The sequence below is a fragment of the Arvicola amphibius genome, chromosome 5 (assembly GCF_903992535.2).
Source record: "Arvicola amphibius chromosome 5, mArvAmp1.2, whole genome shotgun sequence".
NCBI lineage: Eukaryota > Metazoa > Chordata > Mammalia > Rodentia > Cricetidae > Arvicola > Arvicola amphibius.
The window spans coordinates 12206-37901 of NC_052051.1; the positions used below are offsets into that span (position 1 = coordinate 12206).

The 25696-nt window shown below is 40.5% G+C and overlaps 1 protein-coding gene across 3 annotated transcripts in view; it reads right to left on the reverse strand.

The window, feature by feature from the left end:
• Positions 1-956: 956 nt before the first annotated feature.
• The window catches only part of LOC119815908 (zinc finger protein 431-like), an 82080-nt gene continuing 57340 nt past the window's right edge, over positions 957-25696 (reverse strand). The window contains exons 5-6 of one of the 3 annotated variants that reach the window (XM_042055046.1): positions 4404-4508; positions 957-972 (exon numbers count right to left, since the gene is read on the reverse strand). In XM_042055046.1, coding sequence (XP_041910980.1) covers position 972; positions 4404-4508 — 106 coding nt within the window. In that variant the 3' untranslated portion in view covers positions 957-971. Of the gene's footprint in view, positions 973-2220; positions 2246-4403; positions 4509-23614; positions 23871-25696 lie in introns of those variants that run through there. The other 2 variants (XM_042055045.1, XM_042055047.1) reach the window with 2 other exon arrangements.

Consider the following 25696-nt stretch of genomic DNA (forward strand, 5'->3'; position numbering starts at 1 on the left):
TTTAATAACTAAGTAGGAATCCTTTCCCTGTGTATAAGGGAGGACTTTTGAGGCTCAGAGACTTTGAAAACTCGGTCACCAACTTAGATGTAGCAGAGATTAAAACCAGGACTTTTAATCTACCACACTCCTGGCTTTTCTTTTTCACTTGTTCTTCAGTTAAAGGCAAATCTCAAACAAATTCTCAAATCAATACTGAAAAGCTGGAGCCAGACAAAAATCTTTCTAAACTAAAACTCTTAGCTGTTTCTTTCTCCATAGACTCATGTTGGTGAAGGGTATTACTTAATAGTGTTTATAGTTATGAGGATAAAAAGCGAGATAGGATGACAAAGGAAACACAATATTTTAAAGTATAATTATCAGAATATATTAAAAATGTGTAAAACGTGCTCTTAACTGAGACATTACAAATCAAGGTAAAAAATCATTGAAATTAGAGTAACATCTAAATTCAAACTATAGAAACATTATTATATTTGAGAATACTTGCAAGAACATCAGGGGATAGCTGTGGGTTTCTGGGTGGGTATCAGTAGCAGGTGATGCTCAGACCAATGGCCATGGTTTAGTCCCTGCATTCACAATGGAAAGGAATTTTAAACTATTAAATTATATAAATGGATATCAATCTATTTTACTCACATCCAAGGTCTCTAAACCAAAGGCATCTGAATTCCAGGACTAAGAACCTGTTCTGACCTTCTGAGTAGGTGATTGCAGCCCCTTTTCCTTCCTTCCAGAGAGCAATATCATTTTTGCTTGTGTTTCTTTTAATGGGACGAGGTGAGGGGCTTACCTTCCAAGGTCTCACACTGCACTAGGTTGACATAGTCCTGCTGAGTTAGGAGGCCGGCTTTGCATCCTCTCACCAGGCCCTCCAGGTAGCCATGATCCACATTGAAGTGTAGCTCTGCAGTTTCAAGCATAGTGCTCAGGCTGAAGTTGCTGCCACAGAACACTGGCCCTGGTCTGGAAAAGTGTGGGTGTTGCAGTCACTCAGCTGATAGTCAGGCTGCTACTGACTACTTTGATCCAGTTTCAGCAGCTTTCAACACAGTGGCTGGATTTTGTTTTTACATCAACAGTGAGTCAACCAGATGGTGTAAGTACACACTAGGAAATTCACTGTCAGGAGCTACGGTGAGAGGAAGGGTCCTGGTCATCTCTTTCTCCCACAGTCACGGTCAGGAGAGTTTTACCAGTGAAAGACTCAATGAGAGACCAGGGTGTTGTGTAAATACACCTTTTCCACAGTTGAACTTTAATTGTTACATTTTTTGAGGACTGTTAATATGAACAAAAGTTTCTTTTTTAAAACACTGAAAATGCTGGGAGTGATGGTTTCTGCCTTTAGTTGTAGAATTTGAGAGACTTATGCAAGATTTGTCATGAATTTACCAACTTGGGTTAAAGAGTGAAACTCTGTCTCAAAAAATAAAATAATCAAAAAGCATTATTTAAAAAAATAACAATGTTTGCAAACAGAAGGGATAATTCTGTAATATTTTAGACATGTATAACAAATAATTAGACATGTCTTGCAATTGCCAAGGGCTGCTGCTTATTTCTTAACTAGTCTAGGACCAGAGCCTTACATTTATATAATAATAAGCCACAACTTCCTTTGTATAACTGGACAGATTATAATGCGCTTTTTATTTTCTTTTTTCTTTTGGTTACTTTGAGACACTTTTGACTCCCCAAGTCATAAAGAATCAGATTTCAAAAGCTATGAGGTTGCTCAGAAAGCACAGATTGCAATGCAATAGGTATCAACAAAGCCAGCACATAATTGCTCCAAAAGGATTACTTGTTTTCCCAATATACTTAGATCACAAACTAACAATGTCTTCAGTGTGAATTCCCTAGGTAGGATTGCCTATGTGTTCTGCCAAATGCTTACATAGAGTCAGAACTGCTCTGGGCTTTCTCAGCATTTCCACATTGACTGGGAGTAGAAGAGATCTAATCAGTGTAAATGCTGCTGTAGTGTGGTGGCATTTTAATTGTATTTTAATAAATAAAGACTGCCTGAAGATCTGAGAGTAAAACAGCCCCACTGGTCAGCCTATAGAGCAGGTTATGGTAACACACACCTTAATTCCAGTAGTCACACTAGTTACCATAGAAATCGGGTGGTGCATACCTTTAATCCCAGTGGTGCATGCCTTTAATGCCAGCTCTAGTGAAGAATATAAAATGGGGTGAGACAGCTCTCGGACACCATCTCATTCAAAGATTCCTAGAGACAGGATCATCATTTCAGACTGAGGTCGAGGTAAGAGCCAGTGGCTGGTTGTTTTGCTTTTCAGATATCCAGTTTGAACCCCAATTTCTGACCCTGAGTTTTTCTTAATCGTGCTTCACCATAGTTTTTAAGAACCACAGAGAATCACTGCTAGGTTTATGAAGTGCTTACATCTGAAAGTCTGCAATTGATGGGCAACCAAGGTTTTTGTTATATTGCCGTGGCCAGCCCTCCAACAATTCCACCATCTATAAATATCCTGAATATGTTTTATCAAGAATCTTGCGAGCTTATTCATCACTTTGAAATGGGCTAATTTAAGATATAAGAGCTAGTTAGAAGTATGCTTGAGCCATTGGCCAAACAGTGTTGTAATAAATATAGTTTCTGTGTGTTTATTTGGATCTGGGTAGCTGGGAAACAAATGAGCAGTCTCTGGTTACATATAACAACACATTTTTTATCACATTGTTGTTTCACTATTATTTAAATGTATGAGGTTATTATTTCTTTGGTAATTTTTCTTTTCTAATTCTTTTTTTTCAGTGCTGATTATTGAATCATACCCTGGAACATGCTGGGCAAAGTATACCATTTGCCCATATACATACATATACATTTACATATATGAATGTCTGCTGAATTCAGATGTCTGAGTAGTCCAGGAGAGACATCAGATCCCCTAGAGCTAGAATTGCAGGCAGTTGTGAGCCATCTGATATAGACGCAGAGAACTGAACCCTAGTCCTCTGTTTTCTCTTAACTTATGAGCCTCCTCTCTAGTTGCAGTATTTAAAAGTTTTTATATGAACTAGAAAACAACAACAACACATTCACATTCTGTAGAACAAATGAAATTCAGGCACATGCAGTCATTTTTCACATTTAGTGCAAGTATACAATACACTATTATTAACTATAGTCATTACATTATACATGAGCACCTCAGAGCTTATTTAACTTATTACCAAAAGTGTATCCCCAGCAGCCAGTATCTCCATATTTCTCCAATCCCATCCCTGGTAATTATAACCCCTGTTTCTATAAATTCAGCTTTTTCAGATTCCACATGTGAGATCAAACAGTATTTGTGTTCTCAGTCCACAACTGGATATATGTAGCTATAGAAATTGACACCAGCATTTCAAAAGGATATTTATACTTCTGTGTTTATTGTGGTGCTATTCAAAATAGCTAAGACTTGCAAATATCTGAGTTATTCATCAACAAATAGGTGTATAAAGAAATTGATATGTGTTTATTATTATTTTCATAAAAACAAAGAAATCATGCCATTTCAAGACATCAATGAACCATGAGATTACCATGGTTCATTGTTATTGCTGTATAGGAAAACACCCCTGCGGTGTGCTGTGTAGTGTGTGTATCTGCACACCTCTCTGGAAGCTGAGATTGGTTCCTGGGTGGCATACTTCTTGAGCAGATGTCTCAGCTTCTCTGGAGATGAGCATATGGTTGCCTTTCTGTAGAAGGAAGTAGCGGGGCTGCGTCCCGCCACCCAGCCGCCAGCTAGCTTTACATCCGAAATAATTACACGGAAACTGTATTCTTTTAAAACACTGCCTGGCCCATAGTTTTAGCCTCTTATTGGCTAATTTTCACATCTTCCTTTAACCCATATTTAGTAATCTGTGTAGCACCACGAGGTGTGGCTTACCAGGAGAGATCTTAACCTGCATCCGTCTAGGAGAGGAGAAGCATGGAGACTCACTATGGCGACAGCCTAAAGCGTCTCCCCACTGCCTGCTACCCCTTTTCCCACAATTCTGTTCTGTCTACTCCGCCTACCTAATTTTCTGTCTCTTAAAGGGCCAAGGCAGTTTTCTTTATTAATTAACCAATGAAAGTAACATAGACAGATAACTCTCCTCCATCTCTTTTCCTTAAATATCCCTTTATTTAAAATTTAACAGTCAAAAGAGAACAAATAACCCCATCAGTCTAAGGAAAATGTTCTACTGAGATATTGACTTCTACACTAACTTAACTTTATATATACTTCTTCAAGAACCTCAACTCGATTAAAGTGGATTCCAGCAAGAAAACCCAGAAAACACATGCTTGTCTTCAATAACAGAAAGATAGCAGGCAAGGTAAGCTGGCTCTCTGGACCTTGGTTCCAAATAGTTACCATGCTGCAAACAGAATGTGCTCCTGGTTCAGTAGACCTTTTTCATGATCAGTCATCAGATCATTGGCTTTCCAGGCTGCTTCAGAAATGCTCATCCTTCTGAGCCTGGAAACAAGACCACTTATACTTAGTTCATTTTGGATAATTTTAAGAGTTAGAGATAACCCAGACCCAAAAAGAGGGATATGATATGTAATCACTCATAAGTGGATTCTAGCCATAAACAAAGGACATAGAGCCTATAATTCGTGATCCTAGAGAAGCTAAATAAGAAGGTGAACCCAGAGAAAAACATATTGTTATCATCCTGGATATTGGAAACGGACAAAATTGCTGGGCAGGGGCTGGGAGAACGGGGGTGGGAGTGAGGTGGGGATAAGGGGAGATGTGGGGAGAGAAGGGAGAAGAAGAGGATGGGGAGAGCTTGAGGGAATGGGATGGTTGGGATAAAGGGGGGTGGTTGTGGGAGCAGAGAAGTATATATCTTAATTATGGGAGCCGTTTTAGGGTTGGCAAGAGTCTGAACTCTAGCCAGGTTCCCAGGTGTCCAAGGAGATGTCCCCAGCTTGTTCCTTGGGCAGCAGAAGAGAGGGTACCTGAACTGGCCTTGTCCTATAGCCACACTGATGATTATCTTGCATATTACCATAGAATCTTCATCTGGTAATGGATGGAGATAAAGACAGAAACCCACATTGGAGCACTGGACTGAGCTCCCAAGGTCCTAATGAGGAGCAGAAGGAGGGAGAACATGAGCAAGAAAGTCAGGACCGCGAGGGGTGCAATAACCCACTGAGACAGTGGAAGAGATCTAATGGGAGATCACCAAGGCTAGTTGAAATGGGACTGATGAAGCATGTGATCAAACCGGACTCTTTGAATGTGGCTGATGGTGGAGGCTGACTGAGAAGCCAGTACAATGGCGATGGGCTTTGATTCTACTGCATGGACGGGCTCTGTGGGAGCCTTGTCAGTTTAGATGCTCACCTTCCTGGACCTGGGGGGAGTTGGAAGGACCTTGGACTTCCCATAGTGTAGGGAACCCTGATGGCTCTTTGGCCTGGAGAGGGAGGGAGTGGGGCTGTGGGTGGAGGGGAGGGGAGGGAAAGGGGAGGAGGGGAGGAGATAGAAATTTTCAATAAAAAAACTACGTAGGTACTTAAATGATGTAAATGGGTATGACAAACTATATATATATATATATATATATATATATCTGTTCATAATAATGCTGTTACAGGCAGAGTTAATGTTTGGAAACATAACCAATGAGCTAGTGTAATCTAGATATTGGTCAGCATGCAAGATGACAATGTGAACTATTGAAAGCATTTTCAGTTTGGTATATTTTGTGTAAGGTTCAATGAGGGTACCTTTTTCTCAGCTTTTTCATAAATAGATCAATATTCTCCAATTATTTGATAATTAACTATTTTTGACAAAATCACAATGTACTAACAATAAAATGGAAAGTTTAATTTCATTGTGCAGCCATTTCCTCATTTTTAAACTGGAAGTATTTGTGTCTATTTTATAGGGAGTTAGTAATGATTTAAGAGATGATGCATATAAAGTACTTTGTGTGGTGTTGGGGACAAACTAATTACCAATAAGTGTTAAGTGTTTTTGTCTTATGAACTGTGATCTAAGAAAGTCTTTGTCCCTGTCCTGTCAAAGACTTTTCAAGATGCTTTGGACTTTCTGACTGACAAAGATGCTGTAAAATGATGTAAAAGACTTTTATGAGTGGCTCTTAGTGGACTCCTAGATATACTTAGAGTGGGAGTGAGTCACTGTAAAGATCAACCCATTACTAGAAGCTTGGGTATTTTTAGCTCTCTGGTATTGGGAGAGGAACTAGAGCTGGAGTTAATCACAAATAGGAAATGACTCGGTCTTACTATATAAATCTGTTTTTTAAAATTGGGTTAGTATAATAATGTTGTCATAAATATTTTTAGTGAAAATTTTTTCTCTTTTTTTTTATTAAAAATTTCCATCTCCTCCCCTCCTCCTTCCCCTTCCCTCCCCTCCCCTCCACCCTTACCCCCACTCCCTCCCTCTCCAGGCCAAAGAGCCATCAGGGTTCCTTACACTATGTTAAATCCGAGGTCCTCCCAACTCCCCCCAGGTCCAGGAAGGTGAGCAACCAAACTGACAAGACTCACACAGAGCCCGTCCTTTGATCATGTTTTATTCTCCCCCAGTTCTTCCTAGATCTTCTCAACCTCTCTACCAACCATATTTTATGCTCTTTCTCTCTCCTTGGAAGAGTCTTTCATCACCCCTGAGTGGCTTACTAGATAACTAACTGTCTAGTTAGTCTCATGTACAGTCTCTCCTTGTTGGGAGAGTTTATCAGCTTGGCAGCTGTACCATGGTAAGTGAGTGTTTGCTCTCCACAGTTGGGAAGAGCAGTGGGCCAAGGTGATTAAGGGGCCAATGTCCCCAGGTGTGGAGGAGTTGCCTGCCTTGGTGCACGTGGCTGCTCTCCCCACGTGCAGAGGAGTGGCTGGGCTTGGCGGATGAGGGGTCACTGTCCCCAAACTAGGTGGAGAGGCCTACTGATGCTTGAGGCTGTTGTGGTGTGACCTCCCCTGGCTGTGTGGGAGCTAGTGGACAAACACAGAGTTTAGTGTGTTCCTGCCTCATCCTAAATAGTCCTAAGTGATCCTTGAAATACCCTGCTGGCAGCCTCTGAATAACTTCACTGCCCAGGCTTTGTCTGCACAGAGCAGAGCTTTGGGAGCCACAAATGGTGGTGCCTGTAGTGCTTATGTTGTCGCATGTGGAGAGACATCAACAAATTTTTCAAACTTTGAGACTACTGGTCTCTCCAGTATCTTCAGAAGTTCTGCACTTTTAGCATTTAGGTTTAGGATCCATGTGTAGTTAATTTTGTGGAGCTCATAAATAGTTTCTCATGTGTAGAGTAGCACTCCACTGCTAAACTGTGAAGTAGGATTGCATAATTGATAATAGAATTAATGTTATAAGAATTTACCAGTTCTTAGGAGACATTAAGTCACACAAAGTAGAATTTAAGTGACGGAGTGCTACATTCAAAATTCCCCAATGATAAATAGTATACTAACCATGCCTGTTAGAGATTAGTATCATGAGATGCAAATGTTTGTTCACCAGGATTAATAAGCCATTAAGGTACATTCCTATAACAAATGAGACAACCATGATTTGCAATCAGCTAAAAGACCCATCAAAGGCCTCTAACATGTTGCTCAAGGGGCCATTACAGGGTCACAACCTGTGTGCCATGAAAGTATAATAATTCTAGAACAGCTGCATTTTTCACTTTTTAGAAACACAGTTTACAGTCAATGTTCCCTATACTGATTGAGGTCGACTTGAATCCTGTTTGTAGCCCCACAGGGTATTACCCTTGCTATCCTCTTGAATAACTGCCATAAATTTTTGGATTACAAGTATGCAGCACCACAGAGTTCTAAAATTACCAGTTTGAGTCATATCTTGTTGCGTCCATTGCAATAACAATAAAAGGATTTGCATGGAACATGGTTTCTCCCTTCATACCAGAAGAGTAGGAACAGTATACTGTGTACACTGGAAGGGGGAAAAAGACTGGACAATAACTAGATCACAGAATGAAGTTTAAGGGAGTGATCTTCAGAGCTATTCATTATAAAGAATGACTTGATTGGGCACAGTGTGTGACTTTCTGTGTAATTTTCCATCATACATTAATTCCTCTGTGTGAATGAAGACAGACAGCAGTGGGTGTACATTTTAGGGATGATAGCTTGAACTACTACATCTTTAGTTTCCAATTAGTGAACTCTCCCATGCAGATATCTTCAATCCTGGTTGACACAGTTAAGTCAGCTCAGATGGTTGAGACACAGGCCATTGGCTGTAACTCCATGTTTCAGCATACATCACTCAGCAGCTAACATTTTACATGGGACAAAGTCATGCGCTCTCTTACTAATGGCATTCTCCCTACCAGGCAAGTGGCTACTCTGTTTCAAAGTCAGTATAACTAAGTGTTCAATTATTTTTATCATTTTAAGAAGACAATTACTGGTTATCATATTTTAGATTTCATTTTCTTCAAATGTGAAAGTAGACACATGCCAAATAGATGATCTGCCATGGCTAACTTGTTTTTATCTCAGAGATGGAGAGATGGTTTGAAATATACAAGTCAAATGAGTATTGGTAATATGTTTTAGACATTTGTGGATGGAGGGTGGGGTAGAGAAGATTGGAGGAGTCAGAGGTCAGGAGGGAAGGGAACTGTGATTAATACATAAAATAAGATTGTTTAAAAATAAAAATAGAAATAAATCTCTGAATCTAGAATCCTCCCCAACTAAATTTTTTCCTTTATAAAAATACCCAAAGTATGGTGTTTTTCTCAGCAATGGGTGTTCTGACTAAGACAAATGGTATTTTTATTTCATGGTTTGTCTCCCTTTCATTTTCTTCTTTTGATTCTTCTGATTTAAAAATCCTATGAATGTAATCCCATTGATTTCTCTGTGTGCTTCCAATATGAATGTAGCTTTGTAATCAGCTTTCCTGTTATAAATTGTTGGGAATTGTCATTGTACTGTATTCATTTATGGTTCAAATTTACCATACACATCATCTTAATTTCCAAGGATCATTTATTTACTTCTTTATTTAGGTTTTGTTGCTCTCGTTAATCTGTGAGAGACTTTTGGTTTATTGGATAAAAGGTATTATGGATGTTGGCAGGTGGCTCAGCACATAATCATTTTGTAGGTGACCTGAGTTCAGATACCTATGCTCAAGTTGTGAGGCTCATAACTCTACCATTTCAGATCCAGGGCATCTGAACTCCTCTTTTTTGTGTTACATGTATACGTATGGAAGACATTCTCACTCTTGCACAAATATATGCAAAAAATAGCAATAAACTTGTTTTCAAAAGTGCCTGTGACTTATAAAGCAATTAGAGTAAAACAAGTTTCTTTAGGTGTCCAATTTTTAAAAAATCTGTTATCTTGCATTTTGTTTTAAAATGTTTTCATTTCCTCACTCTGATTGCAGACTTACAGGCAATCATCAATCGGGGATCAAAGTGCTGTCTAAGTGATCCTAACAGACATACTTTTCTTTATTATAAGATAATGTTATTTTTTTAGTAGTCAAAACTATTTTCCATGAAGTTAAGGCATGAGAAGGTTTCTCTCCAATTTTGGTAGAACAGCCCTCCTCACCCAAGCCATCTTCTATTATTGGTAAAGGATAAGGAACTGAAGTGTATAGGAAGAGTGCTGGTCAGTGATTTTTTTAGAGCTTGATTTTTGTTATGATCTCATAATTTTTATTTAAAGGAGCATAATATGTCTTTGTTTTTCAGTGCTACCCATCTATGTTGTTGATTTTATTCATTGTTATCTAAGTATATTGTTTATTTTCTGGAAAATAATGGTCTCACCAATTTTTTATTCAGATTTCTCATGTTATTAGTTCCTTGAGTTTTTGTTGGTTAGTGAAGTTTCTGTGGAGAGACAGTTTTAGTTTTCTCTTCTTAGATGTTTTTTTCTTTCCATTTCCTGTCATATCTATCTTCATTTGTGTTTTTTGCTGCTTAAGTGATTGGTATGATTAGTACACTGCCTTTGGATCTTTAAAACCTTGTTGTATATTATTGTCTCTTCTAATTAGCCTCAGTTATCAGTATGACATAGCTTAGAGTGATCTGAGAAAATAACAATTGAGAGTTTGCCTAGATCAGAATACCTGATTAAGGTATCTGAGAGAGTGTGTTGATTTTGATTGATATAGGAAGGCTCTTTCACTGAGTTGGTAATATCTCTGAACAAGCAACCTTGGGATAGATAGGAGAGCTAGCTGAGCATAAGACAGTGACAAAGCCAGAAAACAATGGTTTCACATATTTTGCCTTTAGTTAATAGCTTGATTATCTGTCAAAGGAATTGTGAAATAGGGTTAACACCAAATAAACATGTTCATTACCTGAGTTGCTTTTGATTGCATAATTTAATAACAGCAACACAGAAGAAAGTTGCAACAAAAATGGTACTCAAAGGTGATTTTGTTGATGCAAAACAAAACACAAGACATTCTTCATATGAAATATGGCATCACTACTGTAACAATGCTTTTGGATTTTAATGTGAGTATGTAGTTGATACCAAAAAACAGCAAATACATAACATAACATAATGGAATTGATGTTTACAGCATCTAGCACAACACAACTAAGAAATCCCTCTTAATACTATGATGCTCCAGCTGACTCTAGAGAGTTCTTTACACAGGGTCTCTCTGTCCTCTCTACAGATGAGCATCTCATTTGTTGTTTTCACTACAGAGGTAAGTAAATATTTTCATCTTAGCATCCAAATCTCTAACATTCCTGATTAACATACTACTTGTCTTTGGGGTATTTCAGAGGCAGCCTTCCCTCAGGTAAATTCTACTTGGTGTAACTCACTATCTCCTAAGCATTGGTCAATCCTTTATATCACCAATTCTACTCTTCTACATTGTGACTGAGTAGTGGAGTACTACATAGTACATGAGATGCCATTTACAACTTCCACAAATTAACTCCAAACGGACCTTATACCTCAACATCAAATGCTAAGTGCATAACTTCTAGAAGACACTTGTGACCAGGCCTTTCTGAGTTTAGCAACCTGCCTATGCTTTGGGAGGTTTCTCTAAGACCCTGATGTATAGAGCAATAACAGAGCTCTGTCTCTAATCTTAGGAATATGCTTGGGAGAGCTGGTAAAGATGTGGGGCCAGGGCTTTTGGAAAAGGTTATTTCTTATCTTCAGATCCAAGGACTTTTCATAGAAGAGCGGAAACTGTGGTTATCAGTCCCGACACCACTGTGGATGTTGTTTATAATTTTCTTGAGTTACCCAATGTTCCTCTAGTGCAACGTTGTCTGATTAGCTCCTTTCTGAATTTGTATACTTCCTTTTAAAACCGATTTACGTTAGCAAGAGAATTGCTGTTGAATTCTAATTAGCCACCAGTGCTGGGAATGCTGCACTGTGTCCCTTCTGCTCACCTGGTTCTGTCACTCAGACCTCACTAGCCAATCAGAGTCTCCAGCAGACCCACCAGTCAAATGGGAGGGTTCTTCTGGGAGCCAGGCTTCCGGTTTAGCGCTTCCGGTAGAAATAATAGTTTCGCTTCCGCACCGTGCCTTGGTCTCCCTTGTTGGGAGAGAGCGAGTGAGCTCAGCAGCTTCACCACGTTGAGTGAGGGATTGCTCGTCACAGACAGGAGGAATGGTGGGCCAAGGTGAGTAACGGGCCAATGTCTCCATGTGGGGAGGAGTGGCCGGCCTTGGTATGCAGGAGTGGGGGTGGGGTTGCTGTCCCCACGTGCAGAGGAGTGTCTGGGCTTAGCGGGTCCCTGTCCTGAAACTAGATGGAGCGGCCTACTGAGGCTCGCGGCTGTTGTGGTGGGTCCTCTCCTGCCTGGGTGGGAGCCAGTGGACAAACACAGAGTTTACTGTCTTCCTGCCTCGTCCTGTCTCATCCTAAGTAGTTTTAAGTGATCCCTGCTGGCAGCCTCTGAATAACTTCAAGGCCGGCACTGTTTCAGCGCAGAGCATAGCTTTGGGAGCCGCAAATAGTGGTTCCTGTAGTGCTTATAGTGTCACATGTGAAGAGAAATCAACAAATATTCCAAACTCGGAGACTACTGGTCTCTTCTGTGTCTTCAGAAGTTCTGCACTTTTAACATTTATGTTTAGGATCCGTCTGTAGTTAATTTTGTGGGGCTCGTAAAAGGTTTCTACTGTGTAGAGTAGCACTCCGCTGCTAAACTGTGTTGTAGAAGAGTAGAATTGATTGTAGAATTAATGGTATAAGGATTTACCAGTTCTTAGGAGACATTAAGTCACACAAAGTAGAATTTAAGTGACGGAGTGCTACATCCCAAATTCCCCAACGATAAATAGTATACTAACCATGCCTGTTAGAGATTAGTATCATGAGATGCAAATGTTTGTTCACCAGGATTAATAAGCCATTAAGGTACATTCCTATAACAAATGAGACAACCTTGATTTACAACCAGCCAAAAGACCCACTTCCCCATCAAAAACCTCTAACATGCTTCTGAAGGGGCCATTACAGGGTCACATCCTGTGTGCCATGAAAGTATACTAATTTTAGGTCAGCTGCATTTTTCTGCTTTTAGAGAAGCAATTTAAACAATGTCTCCTATATTGATTGAGGTGGACTTATATCCTGTCTGTTGCCTCAAAAGGCATTACCCTTGCTGCACCACAGAGCTCTAAAATTACCAGTTTGAGTCATTTTGTGGGCATCCATTGCAATAACAATGAAAGGATTTGTGGGTGGAGCATGGCTTCTCCCTTTAGACCAGAAGAGTAGAAACAGTGTACCATGTACACTGCAGTGGTAAACACATTGGACAATACCTAGATCTTAGACTGAAGTTTAAGACCATGGACTGCAGGGGTTTCTATAACAAAGAAGGACCTGATGTGGCACAGTGTGCGACTTTCTGTGTAATTTTCCATCATAGAATATTTTCTTTCATGTGAATGAAGACAGACACCAGTGGGTATACAGTTTAGGGAGGAGATCTTGAACTCCTAAGTATCCATTTTCCAATTAGTGAACTCTCCCATGCAGATATGTTCAATTTTGGTTGACACAGTTAATCAGCTCAGATGTTTGAGACACATGCTATTTACTGTAACTCCATGTGTCAGCTTAGAGCATTCAGCTGCTGACATTTTTCATGGGACAAAGTCATGCATTCTTTTATTAATGGCATTCTCCCTACCAGGGAAGTACCTACTCTGTTTCAAAGTCAGTATAACTAAGTGTTCAATTAATTTTTTTTATCATTTTTAGAAGTCAACTATTGTTTATCAGTTTTTAGATTTCATTTTCTTCAAAGGCATTACTGCTATAATCTCTTTGTTTCTATTTTCCAATATTTCCCAGTTTTTTAAATTATCAGTTTAGAGCAGTGGTTCTCAACCTGGTGGGTCATGACTCCTTTTGGAGTGATCAAATGAACCTATCATAGGACTGGCCTAAGATCATCAGAAAGTACAGATATTTATATTATAATTCATAACAGTAGCAAAAATATAGTTATGACGTACCAGCGAAAATAATTTTATAGGTGGGGGTTGACTACATCATGAGTAACTGTATTAAAGAGTCAAAGCACTAGGAAGATTGAGAACAACTGGTTTAGATTAATGTCTCCTGTAGCTCAGGCATACCTCTTACTATGTAACTGAGAATTGCTGTGAATACCTAATCCTGCCTCTGCTACCCAGTGCTGCAAAGACAGTCCAGCAACTCCTACCAGGCTGGGCCTTGTCTGGTGTGTGTGAAGGAGGAATAGATCAGTGAATGAGTATCTTCCAATTTCTGTAGATTTTATTGAAGTGGGACCTGTATAAGAACTGAGTTGTAAAGCCAGTGTAGTAACAACAGAAGAAGGGATGGGAAAGAAAGAGGGTGGAAGCTTTTTTGCTGTGACAACAGTTGACATTAGCAGTGAGTAGTGAGGTAATCAATTTTAGATATTTCATAAATGTTCTGTCTGGCCATTTTGTTGGTCCACAGATCATGAATCTATATAAAGAACTGAACTTACCATTAAACCAAATTACTGTAGTTACAGTAGTTCAGTAAAATAGAAGAGCTGGATCTGTGGGATGAAGCTGACTTGATCATGGTGAATTTTTTAAAAAGTGTTCTTGGATTTGTTTGACGCATTTTGTTGAGTATTTTTGCATTTATGTTCTTGAGTGTTCTGTTGTTCTTTGTGGTGTCCTCGGTAGTGGCCCTTGGCCTCTGATCTTTGTTGAATGTGCGGGAGGCTCTGCCATCCTGTCATGGGAGACTATGAGCTTGTAATATTGTTTCCTCATGCTAAGTGAGAATTTCTTTAAACACCCAATCCTGTCTCTGCTGCCCAGTGCTGGGTAGATTTCAGGACTAGGCTTTGACTGGTCTATGAGAAGGAAAACTAAGCCAGCTAATGAGTGACCTCCAGTCTCTCTTGAGTTCTAGTGTGTGATTATAGATGAAGAGGGATCTGTGCAAGAATTCAGTGCATAGACAAAGCTTGAAGCTGGTAGATTCACAGTGCAGAAAGGGAGAGACAGGACAGTGGTTGAGAATTTTCCTACTTCAACATTAGCTGAGATTAGCAATGTGGAACTAGGTAATCAATTTTATATGCTCCATAAATGTCCTGATGGTCATTTCTTGGTGTCCACAGATCAGGCAGTCAAGAATCTGGACTGACCTTATGAAACCAAATTGCTATAGTTACAATAGTTCAACCAAAATAGATCAGATTGAAGTGTTTTGGCCTTGTCCAACAGGACTGTTTGTTTTACTGGTTTTAGATATATACCCTGAGATAAAAGGTTTGAGATATCTTTGATGTGCTCTAATACAAATCCCTAGTTTCTGGAGCACATGGCCATAAATCCTGTTTCAACTTTTCAAAATAATTTCTTGAGATTATAACTATATCATATCCACATTCTTTTCTGCCTCAAGCCCTACCATGACCCATCAGTGTCTTCTAATTTATTGCTGAAAGACCTGGATAAAACCAGGTCTCCCCAAAGAAAGCCCTGGATAAATCCAGGTTTCCCCCACCCCCAGCAGGAAGAAAATAGCCAAAAAATCTAAGCAGGGAGAGAAAATTCAGGAATCTAGGATTAGCCAGTGCAGTGACTATGTTTCAGGAACTAGCTAAAGATAAAGTTAGATTGTAATCTTGAGAATAATCTTGAGAAAGGAACTAGCTTATTATTACTTTGGGAATAGTCTTGAGAGGCAGGGAGTTGCCCCTTTTGATCATCACTGGTATTCTCGAAATTTTCTACACCCTCTCTGCCCCTTTCGGATCACTAGGCAATGGTTTCTGCCCTTAAAAACCCCTTCTCCTGGTCACTCGGGGTCGAACTCTTCCCCTGAGTGGGTTATGAGTCTCAGCCCCAGTGCACTGGTTCCCGTCTCATCTCATCATTAAACCTCGTGTGATTGCAGCAAGGATGGTATCTCGTGAGTTACTGGGGGGGGTCGTTATCCTGAGACTTGAGTGGGAGTCTCCCCACACTGGGGGTCTTTCATTTGGGGGCTGGTTTCTGGGATTAGCGACCGCCCTCATCTCCGAAGACCCACTTGGGGGTTGGAGGTGAGACTGTCTGTGTGCCAGGTCCTTTTTGTGTTTTTGTGCCAGTTGTGCCAGTTTCAGGTTTGTACATTCGAGTTTAAAGTCATGCCTATGTGTGTGTTTCCATGCCAGTTGAATCCAGGTTCAGGTTCTGTACAGTGGTGACTTATTTTGTGTTTCTTTGCCAGTTTGGTTGAATTCAGGTTCAGGTTCTGTACTTTGAGGTTACGGCCCTGTCTGTGTCTTTGTGTTTCCATGCGAGCTGAGGTCAGGTTCTGTATTACCGGTTTTGCAGTCGTTCACATCTGGGGAGCTGAAGGGAATGATCAGCAGACTTGCTAGATCACTGACTGCTGCCTGGGAGACCTCCTGGGAGGTGAGAAGGTACCCAGGGATGCCTGGGAGATTCCCGTTTGGGTACTGGTGAGGATATGGTAGATCTCCTGGATTGGAGGAACTATCTCCTCTCAGCCATCTGTACTTCTGGAATGGTTTTATCTCTCTCGGTGGAGACGGACATTTGTTTCCGTGTCTTGTGTGTCTTCAGTATTTTATTTTCTTACTTGTGACTTTGACCCTGGATCAATGGTTTTGTCTTTCTAAGTTTTGTTAGCCTTTGTCTGTATATCTTCAGTCTCTGTTTTGTCTTACACGCAGGTAGTGTGTTCAGTTGTCTGGTGATACATGCGGGTGGCGTTTCTCAGTTCTGTGGTATGACACATGAATGGCGTGGTCAGTTCTGTGTAGAGACATACGTAGATAGCGATCTCATTTAGAAAGTGGCGGGTCACACCTGCGAAGCAGCTTGAAGCTGTGTCTTTGTTTGGTGCCTTTGTCCCGTCTGTCTGTATGTGTGTTGTGCTTTTTTCCTGACTTTAGACTGATGCTGACGTACTCAAATCATGACTTCTTTGACTTTGGTATTGTGACCACTTACAAGACTTTAGAAATAGGGCCATAAGCATAGGTGTATATTTCATTAAAAAAGTCAGCCTCGGCCCCAATCACGTGGCTACTGGGCAGCATGCTTGTATGGATGGCTGGGCTATTCAGCTTTGCTGTTACAAGGTATTGAGGCTGCCAGACAGCATTGTAGAAGGCGGATGTACCCCAATAGGATTTCAAACACCAAACAAAAAATCTGAGGGTAATCACTATGGCCTAAAGAGGTTAACAATCTTTTTTCCCCAGTGCTGCATACCTCCACCCCCATGCTGATGGATGAGTTTCCTCTGCCTGCCCTGGGAGTTGCATGCCTCAAACCTTTGGTCAAAGCTGACCAAAGCTTGGCTCCGCAGGTGAAGAACTCTTTCAGATCCTATGAGTTATAAGTGTCATCATTTATAGGGGCTGGTTAAATGTTTCACACTGGTACAGGATTTTATGTGCCGTTTTTGTTTAATTTTATGTGCCGTTTTTGTTTAAAATGTAGCCATACATCCTCACTGAGAAGAACCACCAAAAAGGACTTTGGTAAGAGTTTTTATATTTATATTGTCTAAAAGACAAGAGAGATTTTTGTTATGTTGTCTAAAAAGCAAGAAATTTTTGTTAGAAAAACTTGTAAACAGGGCCTTATCTAGTTCCCTGTGTAAGCTTTCAAGGTCAAACTTAAAGCAGGTAGGAGCAGCTGACAGTCTATAATGGCAGGGCTGTGCCATCTGTGTTTCTTAAATGTTTAAAGGAGGCTTACAGGTGTTATATTCCCTTTCACCCAACCTCTGAGGGTCAGTGGTAGCTGTGGCCTTCATAGAACATTCAGCATCAGATATTAAGAAAAGTTAACAATGGTTAGAAAGGTTGCATGATTATATTTTGCAGGATTTGGTTAAGGAGGCAGAGAAAATGTTTCATAAGTGAGAGACTGAAGAAGAGAAGCAAGAGATAGCGAGAGAAAAAAGAGAGAGTGGCAGGAGGAAGAAGAGAGAACCAGAGGGATCATAGACAAGACAGAAATTTGATAGAATTTTGGCCGCAGTGGTAGGAGAGAAAAGGAAGATAGGACCTAGACAGATAGAACCTGATGTGCTTATTGCAAAGAAAAAGGACATTGGGCAAGAGAATGCCCAAAGCAAGAAAGGGCCTCTAAAGTACTGGCCCTGGAAGAAGATGATTAGAGGGGACAGGGCTTGGACCCCCTCCCCTGCACCTAGGGTAACCTTGACTGCGGAGGGAACCCCTGTGGATTTTCTAGTGGACATAGGGGCTGAGCACTATGTGCTGATTGGGGAAATTAAAGAATAAGAAAACTATAGTAATTAGAGCAACTGGACAGAAACAATTATCTGTGGACCACCTTACGAACTGTAGATTTGGGGAGAGGAGACAGAAACAATTATTTGTGGACCACCTTACGAACTGTAGATTTGGGGAGAGGACAAGTGACTCATTCCTTCCTGGTTTTCCTTGAGTGTCCCACGCCTTTATTAGACAGAGACTCACTGGCCGGAGGTGATTAAAGCCTGTTTTTGGCTGCAGGATTTTCCATGTATGAAGGTGATGTGTTGGCTGCACTGGACATTGAGTATGTAATGTGATGTGCACACAAAGGACTCTGGGCTTTTGATGAGTAAATGTCAGGGACCATTTTCCTAAGGATAGATTTGTCAGGGACCATCGTCCTTACAGGGATAGCAGAGGTCATTGCCCTAAGGATGTTTACGGAGATCCCACCCCTCATCCCAAACTATCTTGAGAGCTATCCCTTAAGGGAACCCACCCCTTACTCCAATGCTAATGGATCACATCTGTTAAGGGAACCCGCCCCTTACTCCAATGTTAATGGATCACATGCTTTGGCTTACACCAGGTGCTGGCTGATGACCTTCAGTTACCCAGGCAGAGTTCCTGCCCACCCCTACCTCCACCCCATTCAAGGGTATATAAGCTGTAACTTTCACCCCAATAAACTGAGATCTTGACAATAGAATCTTGCTTGGTTTCCTTCCTCTTTTTCATCTCATGTCTTGCAGGTTCGCGCCCCTGCAGAGGACCCTGAATAGCTGACCCTGCCGGTGGGGTTACACTTTAAGAAAGTTGAGTAATCTTTACTAAAATACAAACTTTCAGGACTAAGTTCCTGTCTACTGTGCTTGAAGGGCAGAACAGAAAGTTCTGTGATATATGAGTAATTTGATCTCTGATCACCCATTATGGGAGCTGATAATATTCTTAGTCCCAGCAGGCTAGTGTTAGCCAGTGAGGGACTCTGGGAAGGCCTAGCAAGCAGAAATAATAGTGTGTGCTAGCTTACAGGTTGTTCTTTCCAGGATTCTTCTCTGCTTCTCTTGTAATGACTTGTAAGGAAGACCACAAGCTATGCCATGGTGAGTACAGGGTGTTCAGAGAAGGTCTGTTGAGCTGTTATTTCTGCTGGGATCTTGATGGATCATGAGCCAGGCTGTGATTCTATTGCTCTATGTAATGACCTCATTAGTGCTCCTTGTCCTCTGAGCCTCCTTGTGTTTGAATTTCCTGGGGAGAGGGAGACTGCAGTCCTGGTATGATAGGATATTATGCTTGTAATATCACTGTCCAGTGTACAAACAGAGTCATGCTTTTGGTGTGCATGTAAAAGAGAGATTTGAAAACTGATGATATGGTTTCTAGAAGTTCTGAATATTGCAGTCTACTTTCAAGTTTGTCTTATAAATGTTTCAAATAGTTTAAAAGCTGGTAGAACTACAGTGATGTTGATTTAGCAATGCATGTTAAAATGTTTCTAACTTTCTGCTACCACCAGCTGCAATGGTGTGATTCATTGATGTTTATTTCCAGGTGACAAAGGTAGTTTCTGAGCTGCAGAGGTTTCTTAGGTGTAAGAATTTAATTTCACTGACCAGCTGTAAAGCAAGCATAGTCACAAGAGAAAAAGGGATGGGCAAAAAAGAAGGTGAAAGCTTTCCTGCTGTGACAGTATTTGAAATTAGCAATGAGTAGTGACACACCACAAACCATGCATTCAAGAATCTGTATAAAAACTGAACTTATTAAACCAAATTACTGTAGTTACAGTAGCTCAAGCAAACTAGAACAACTAGATAAAAAGGTGTGGTCCTGCCTAACATGACTGAATACCCTCAAAGAATGATGTGAGTTGTACTTGGTTTGCTCCAATACAGATCCCTAGTCTCTGGAGCACATAACCATGAAGCTTGTTTCAATTTTTTAACCGTAATTTTTTGATATTGTAATTACATTATTTTCACAATTTCTCTCTTGTTCCTAACTGTTTCCATGGACCCTTTATTGTGTTCTAATCCATGTCTTCTTTTTTAACAATTATTGTTTGAATGTGATCTGTGTTTGGTTGCAGGACCTCCCAGCTTAGAAGTAAAGGGTTGGTTACTCTGGACATTGAGCACATAATGGAATGTGTACACATAGGATCCTGTGCCTTGGAGGAGGAATAGGAAGTGCTCTGGGAGAATACAAGATTTGACTAAATTACAAATTAGGGTCTTATCTCACCATAGTGTGGAAGGACAAACCTGGAGGACTTTTGCTCTCTGAGACATTTGATCTCTGTTCACCCAGTAGGTGAACTGGTAATGTCTTGAAGCCCAGATGGGTTATCCTAGCTAATGAAGGACTCTACTTGGTAATCAGGAGCACCAGTAGCTTACAGGTTCTTTAAAGGACTCTTTTTCTGCTGAATGGAGCACCAGGAAGAGCAGGTTGGCTGAGCTATTAGCTGCTTGGAAAGCAATGGACCATGAGCCAGACAGGTTCTGTTAGTTTGTTTGGTGACCTGGGTAGTGGATCTTGGCCTCTGAGCTTTGTTGAGTCTGAATTCCCTGGGGGAGCGGGAGGCTTTGCCATACTCGCATGGGAAACTATGAACTTATAATGTTGTTGCCTCCTGCTATGTAATTGAGAATTGCTTTAAACACCTAATCCTGCCTCTGCTGCCCAGTGCTGGGTAGGTATTCCTGCAACTCCTTCAGGACTTGGCCTTGACTGGTCTGTGAGAAGGAAAAATAGACCAGCTATTGAGTGCCCTCCAGTATCTCTGCCTTTTAGTGTTGCTTATAAATGAAAAGAGATCTGTGCAAGAACTGAGTATATAGGTCAAGTTTGAAGCTTGTAGATTCACAGTGCAGAAAGGGAGAGACAGGACAGTGGTTGAGAATTTTCCTACTTCAACAGTAGTTGAGATTAGCAGTGTTTAGCTATGTACTAATTACCTAATTAGAAATTAGGTAATAAATATTAGATGCTCCATAGATGTCCCGGGTGGCCATTTCTTGTTGTCCACAGTCCAGGGTAATCAAGAATCTGGACAAAGAACTGACCTTGTCATAAAGCCAAATTGCTATAGTTACAGTAGTTCAACCAAAATAGATCTGAGTAAAATGTGGCCCTGCCTAAGAGGACTGTTATTTTACTGGTTTTAAACATACACCCTGAGATAAAAGGTTTGAGAAATCTTTGATGTCCCCTTTGATTTTTATGCTGCTCAAGGGGCCATTACAGAGTCACAATCTGTGTACTATGAAAGTTTAATAATTCTAGAACAGCTGCATTTTTCAGTTTTTAGAAACACATTTTACAGTCAGTGTCCCCTATAATGATTGAGGTGAACTTGAATCCTGTCTGTAGCCCCACAGAGCATTTCCCTTGCTATCCTCTTGATGAACCACCTTAAATTTTTGGATTACTGTAGGCCCATATTTTGTTATGGCGCAAGAGCCATAGGCCTGGTTGGAGGTGGTCACTTAGCTTTGCAGACAAGCTGTCTCAGCCTAACAATAGCCAGGATGTGCTGCTCCTTCCACTTTTGTTATTAATGCATGTCGCCTGAGGAGAGGTGTTTGCTGAAGCTGATCGGGCTGTTTGGTGCTCCTTCCTTTTGTTGCTTGGTGGATGTCTTATAGAGATGCTAATTAAGGCCTACCTGACAGTTAGCATACTCGCAAACAGGTAGATGCGAACATGACAAAAAAGCCATTCACTGGGTTACCTAGGAGACAGAGGAATGTATTCCCTCCCCCAATTGACGTGATGATATACAAACTGTTTGCAGAATAAACGAGAGATCTTGTCCTTCAAGGATGACCATGTAAGTTGTGTCCGAATTTTCACGACTCCGTTTCAGTCTAGTTAGGGAAAATAGTTATCTATGTTGCACCCAAACGTGCCTCGACATAATGGCGCCACAACGTGGTGCTGACCACCGAACCCCAAGATTAAAGCCAACGTGGTGCTGACCATTGAACTCTGAGACGAATGCCGGAGGAAGAAGTACGAAAAAGAACGTGGTGCTGACCGACGAACTCCATAAAAAGCCAGAGAAAGGAGACGACGATGGAAGACCGGAAATGCTGTCCTCTGAACCCCATGAGAAATCGGAGAAAGGACTGAGGGGAAAGTGAGGCTGATCGGCGCTCCCCAAAAAGCAGGGAAGAGGTGACCAGACGTGAGGAACCCGCGAGAAAAAAAATCTGTTGATGCGTGAGTAGTGAGCTCTCAGAAATAGAGATGTAGAATAGAGAAAGAAATGTAGAAAAGCAGGACAAAATTTAAATGGGGTGTAAAAATTTGTAAATAAGTTATGGTGTAAGGAAAAAGTATTCAGTTACATATGTTGGTAACTAAAGCGAGTGAGAATGGGACAGGAACAATTGGAGAGTTATTAAGAATCTGTAAGCGTGATAGATGCAGAATTGAAACTTTTATTACTTGCTAAAGGAAAAATCAGTTTTGGCCTAAGAATCAACTAATTACCTCTGAGATTGAGGAGCCATGTGCTCACAGTAGCCAGCTAATACAACCCACCTACGGGTAAAAGGCAAGCAGGAGCAAGAGTAAGTTTAGAGAGCAAATTTAACCTCACAGTCTATAGAACAGAGGAGAGGATTCAAAAATTCTTCTAATTTTATGTTTTACAAGTTAAAATAAAAGAGATAGTTAAAAATCTGCCCACCAGAGCTCCGGAAGGCAGGCTAACAAAGTGAGCCTGGAGAAAAAGGGTTTAAATTAAGGTAGCCTCAATGATAAGCAGGTTAAAATGCTTTTCTGTTTCACAATTTTGCTTCTCTGTCAAAAGTCTGCTGTTTGTAGGCAGGTGAATTTGTAGTCAAGGTGTGCATTTCAGTACTGTGGCTCTGTAGTAAAGTTTAAAGTAAGACATTCAAAAGTTCCTTGATTGTACAGGATTTAAAGATTGTTTAGGCTATCCTGATTTTGTCCTTTCTCGTAAGGTTGAGGGTTGTTTTTTCGAAGTCTGAAGATTTTTGTTAGAATTTAATGGGCATTTGCATTAAATCTGTGGATTGCTTTCAGTAAGATTGTCAATTTTCCTATGTTGTCGCTGTTTTTACAAGAGAATCGGAGATCTTTCCATTGTCTGACTTAAATTTCTTCCTTCAGAGATTCAAAGTTTTTGTTATACAGGTTTTTAAATTTGTGTGTTTAGAATTACTCAAAGATATTTGTGGTATTTGTGGCTATCTCATTTATGATGTGTGTCGAAGGGATACATTTAGGTCGTTTTCAGATTCTGTGTATGATTAAGTAATTTTGCTGTGAATATGGTTGAGCACATGTGCTTTTGGCGTGGTTGAGCATCTTTTGTATATAGGCACCAAAGTGTTATTGCTGAGTTTTTAAAGTAGCTTGTTACCAAAATTTCTTATTCTTTTCGGTCATTACCAATGTATTTAGCACCATTGGTCATTACCAGATTTTTTTCCCGTCATATATGCAGGTGTAAATATCCGGTCATTACTGGATATATACCGGAGTATAATATATCATATACCGGAGTATCATATACCGGAGTATAATACCATTTGCTGTTATTAAATTCCTTTTTTAGTCACTGTGCAACTGTGACTGCCTCTTGTTAGTCTGCCCTCTTGTTAAGAAGAGGGGTTTTAGTCATTCTTTATTTTGAGTCTTTCCTTCCCTGAGGGGAAAGATTAGGTTCTTAGGTTTAATAATTTATTCAAAATCATTTCTGTGTCCCATAAACCAAGAACACTCAAATGTTCAGATTGTATCTTAGTTCTGAAGTAACAGGTTTCACACCACAGCCAGCTGCAGACACTGCAGTCAGCTCATCTCAGCAGGATCTCTTTGTCCAGAAGTCTCCCTGCAGCTAAGGGAGTTGCAGGTCGGATCAGGCTCCTCTCTGTGGGCTGTGTTAAGGTATTCCTCCTGGAGTTCTCATTCCGTTCCTTCTACTGGGCAGTTGTCTGCTAAGCTGTCCTCATGTCCATTGTCCTTCTCCTGAGTGCATCGAATTAGTCAGTCTGGAAGCCATCTGGCTTGATTTTCATCCTGTGAGAAAACAGAGACATGCCCTTGACCGCAGATTAGGATGGGATTGGGCCCTTTCCAAATTCCAGAGCAAGGATCCTTCCACCTTGCTTTAGCAAATGTGGTTTTTGTATCATTATGCCACAATCTGTTCGCAGCTGATCGCTCATGGACATACGTATTTAGAAAGTTTAGCACAAACAATGCATGATTTAAGGCATTGTGTGGCGTCTGAGGCTAGAACTTCCCTGTCTTTATTTTTAGAGTTGTGTTTTCAAGGAGCTATGTGCACATTCCACAATTCCTTGTCCTTGAGGATTATATGGAATACCAGTCTTATGAACAATATTCCATTGAGTACAAAATCTTTGAAAAGCTTTGTTAACATATCCGGATCCATTGTCTTTTATTATTATTATTATATTATATATATATTGTATAATTGTTATTACCTTTGGGGTTCCCATACATGAAAAGAATTTTAAGCAATGAGTTATTACATGCTTGGCAGCTTCCCCAGTTTGCTGCGGCCATCATGAATCCTGAGTGAATGTAGGTGCCACTGTCCCCAGACCAGTAAGAGCAGGTTGCCTGAGGTGTCAGAGCTGCTTAGACAAGAATGAACCATGAGCCAGATATGTTCTTTTTCTCTTTGTGGTGACCTAGGTAGTGTCCCTTGGCCTCTGAGTGTCGGGGAGACTGTGAGCTTGTGATATTGGTGCCTTATGCTATGTATTTGAGAATTTCTTTAAAAACCTAATCCTGTCTCTGCTGCCCAGTGCTGGGTAGATAGGCCTACAACTTCTTCATGACCGGACTTTCACTGGTCAGTGACAATGAAAAATAAACCAGCTGATGAGTGACCTTCAGTCTCTCTGACATTTACTTTGTGATTATAGATGAAGAGGTATCTGTGCAAGAATTGAGTACATAGACCAAGCTTGAAGCTGGTAGATTCACAATGCAGAAAGGGAGAGACAGGACAGTGGTTGAGAACGTTCCTACTTTGACAGCAGTTGATATTAGCAGTGTGGAACTGTGTAATCAATTTTAGATGCTCCATAAATGTCCTGATGGTTATTTCTTGATGTCCACAGACCAGGCAATCAAGAATACGGATAAAGAACTGAACTTATCATGAGATCAAATTGCTATAGTTACAGTAGTTCAACCAAAATAGATCAGAGTGAAATGTTGTCCTTCCTAACAGGACTGTTATTTTACTGATTTTTAGATATACATCCTGAGTTCAAAGGTTTGAGATATCTTTGATGTGCTCTAATACAAATCCCTAATTTCTGGAACACATGGCCATAAGGTGTGTTTCAACTTTTCAAAAATAATTTCTTGAGATTATATCATCCACATTCTCTTTCCTATCCTCAAGCCTTACCATGACCCTTCAGTGTCTTCTCATTCATGTCTTGCTTTTCTTTAACAGCAGTTGTGAATGTGACCTGCATTTGACTGCATGATTTCCCAGGTATGAGGTGATGAGTTGGCTGCAGTGCACATTGAGTGTGTATGGAATGTGCATACAAAGGACCCTGTGCTTTGGATGAGGAGCAGGGTAAGCTTTAGGAAAGTAGAGGAATGTCTACTAAAATACTAACCTTCTAGACTACAGCCCTGTCCACTGTACTGGAAGGGCAGAGCAGAAAGTTTTGTGATATCTGAGTAATTTGATCTCTGATTACCCAATATGGGAGCTGATAATATTCTGAGGCCCTGCTGGGTGGTGGTAGCCAGTTAGAGACTCTGGGAAAGCTTAGTAAGCAGTAGGTAGCTTACAAGTGGTTTTTCCAGGAGTCTTCTCTGCTTCTGTTGTAATGAGTTGTAAGGAAGAC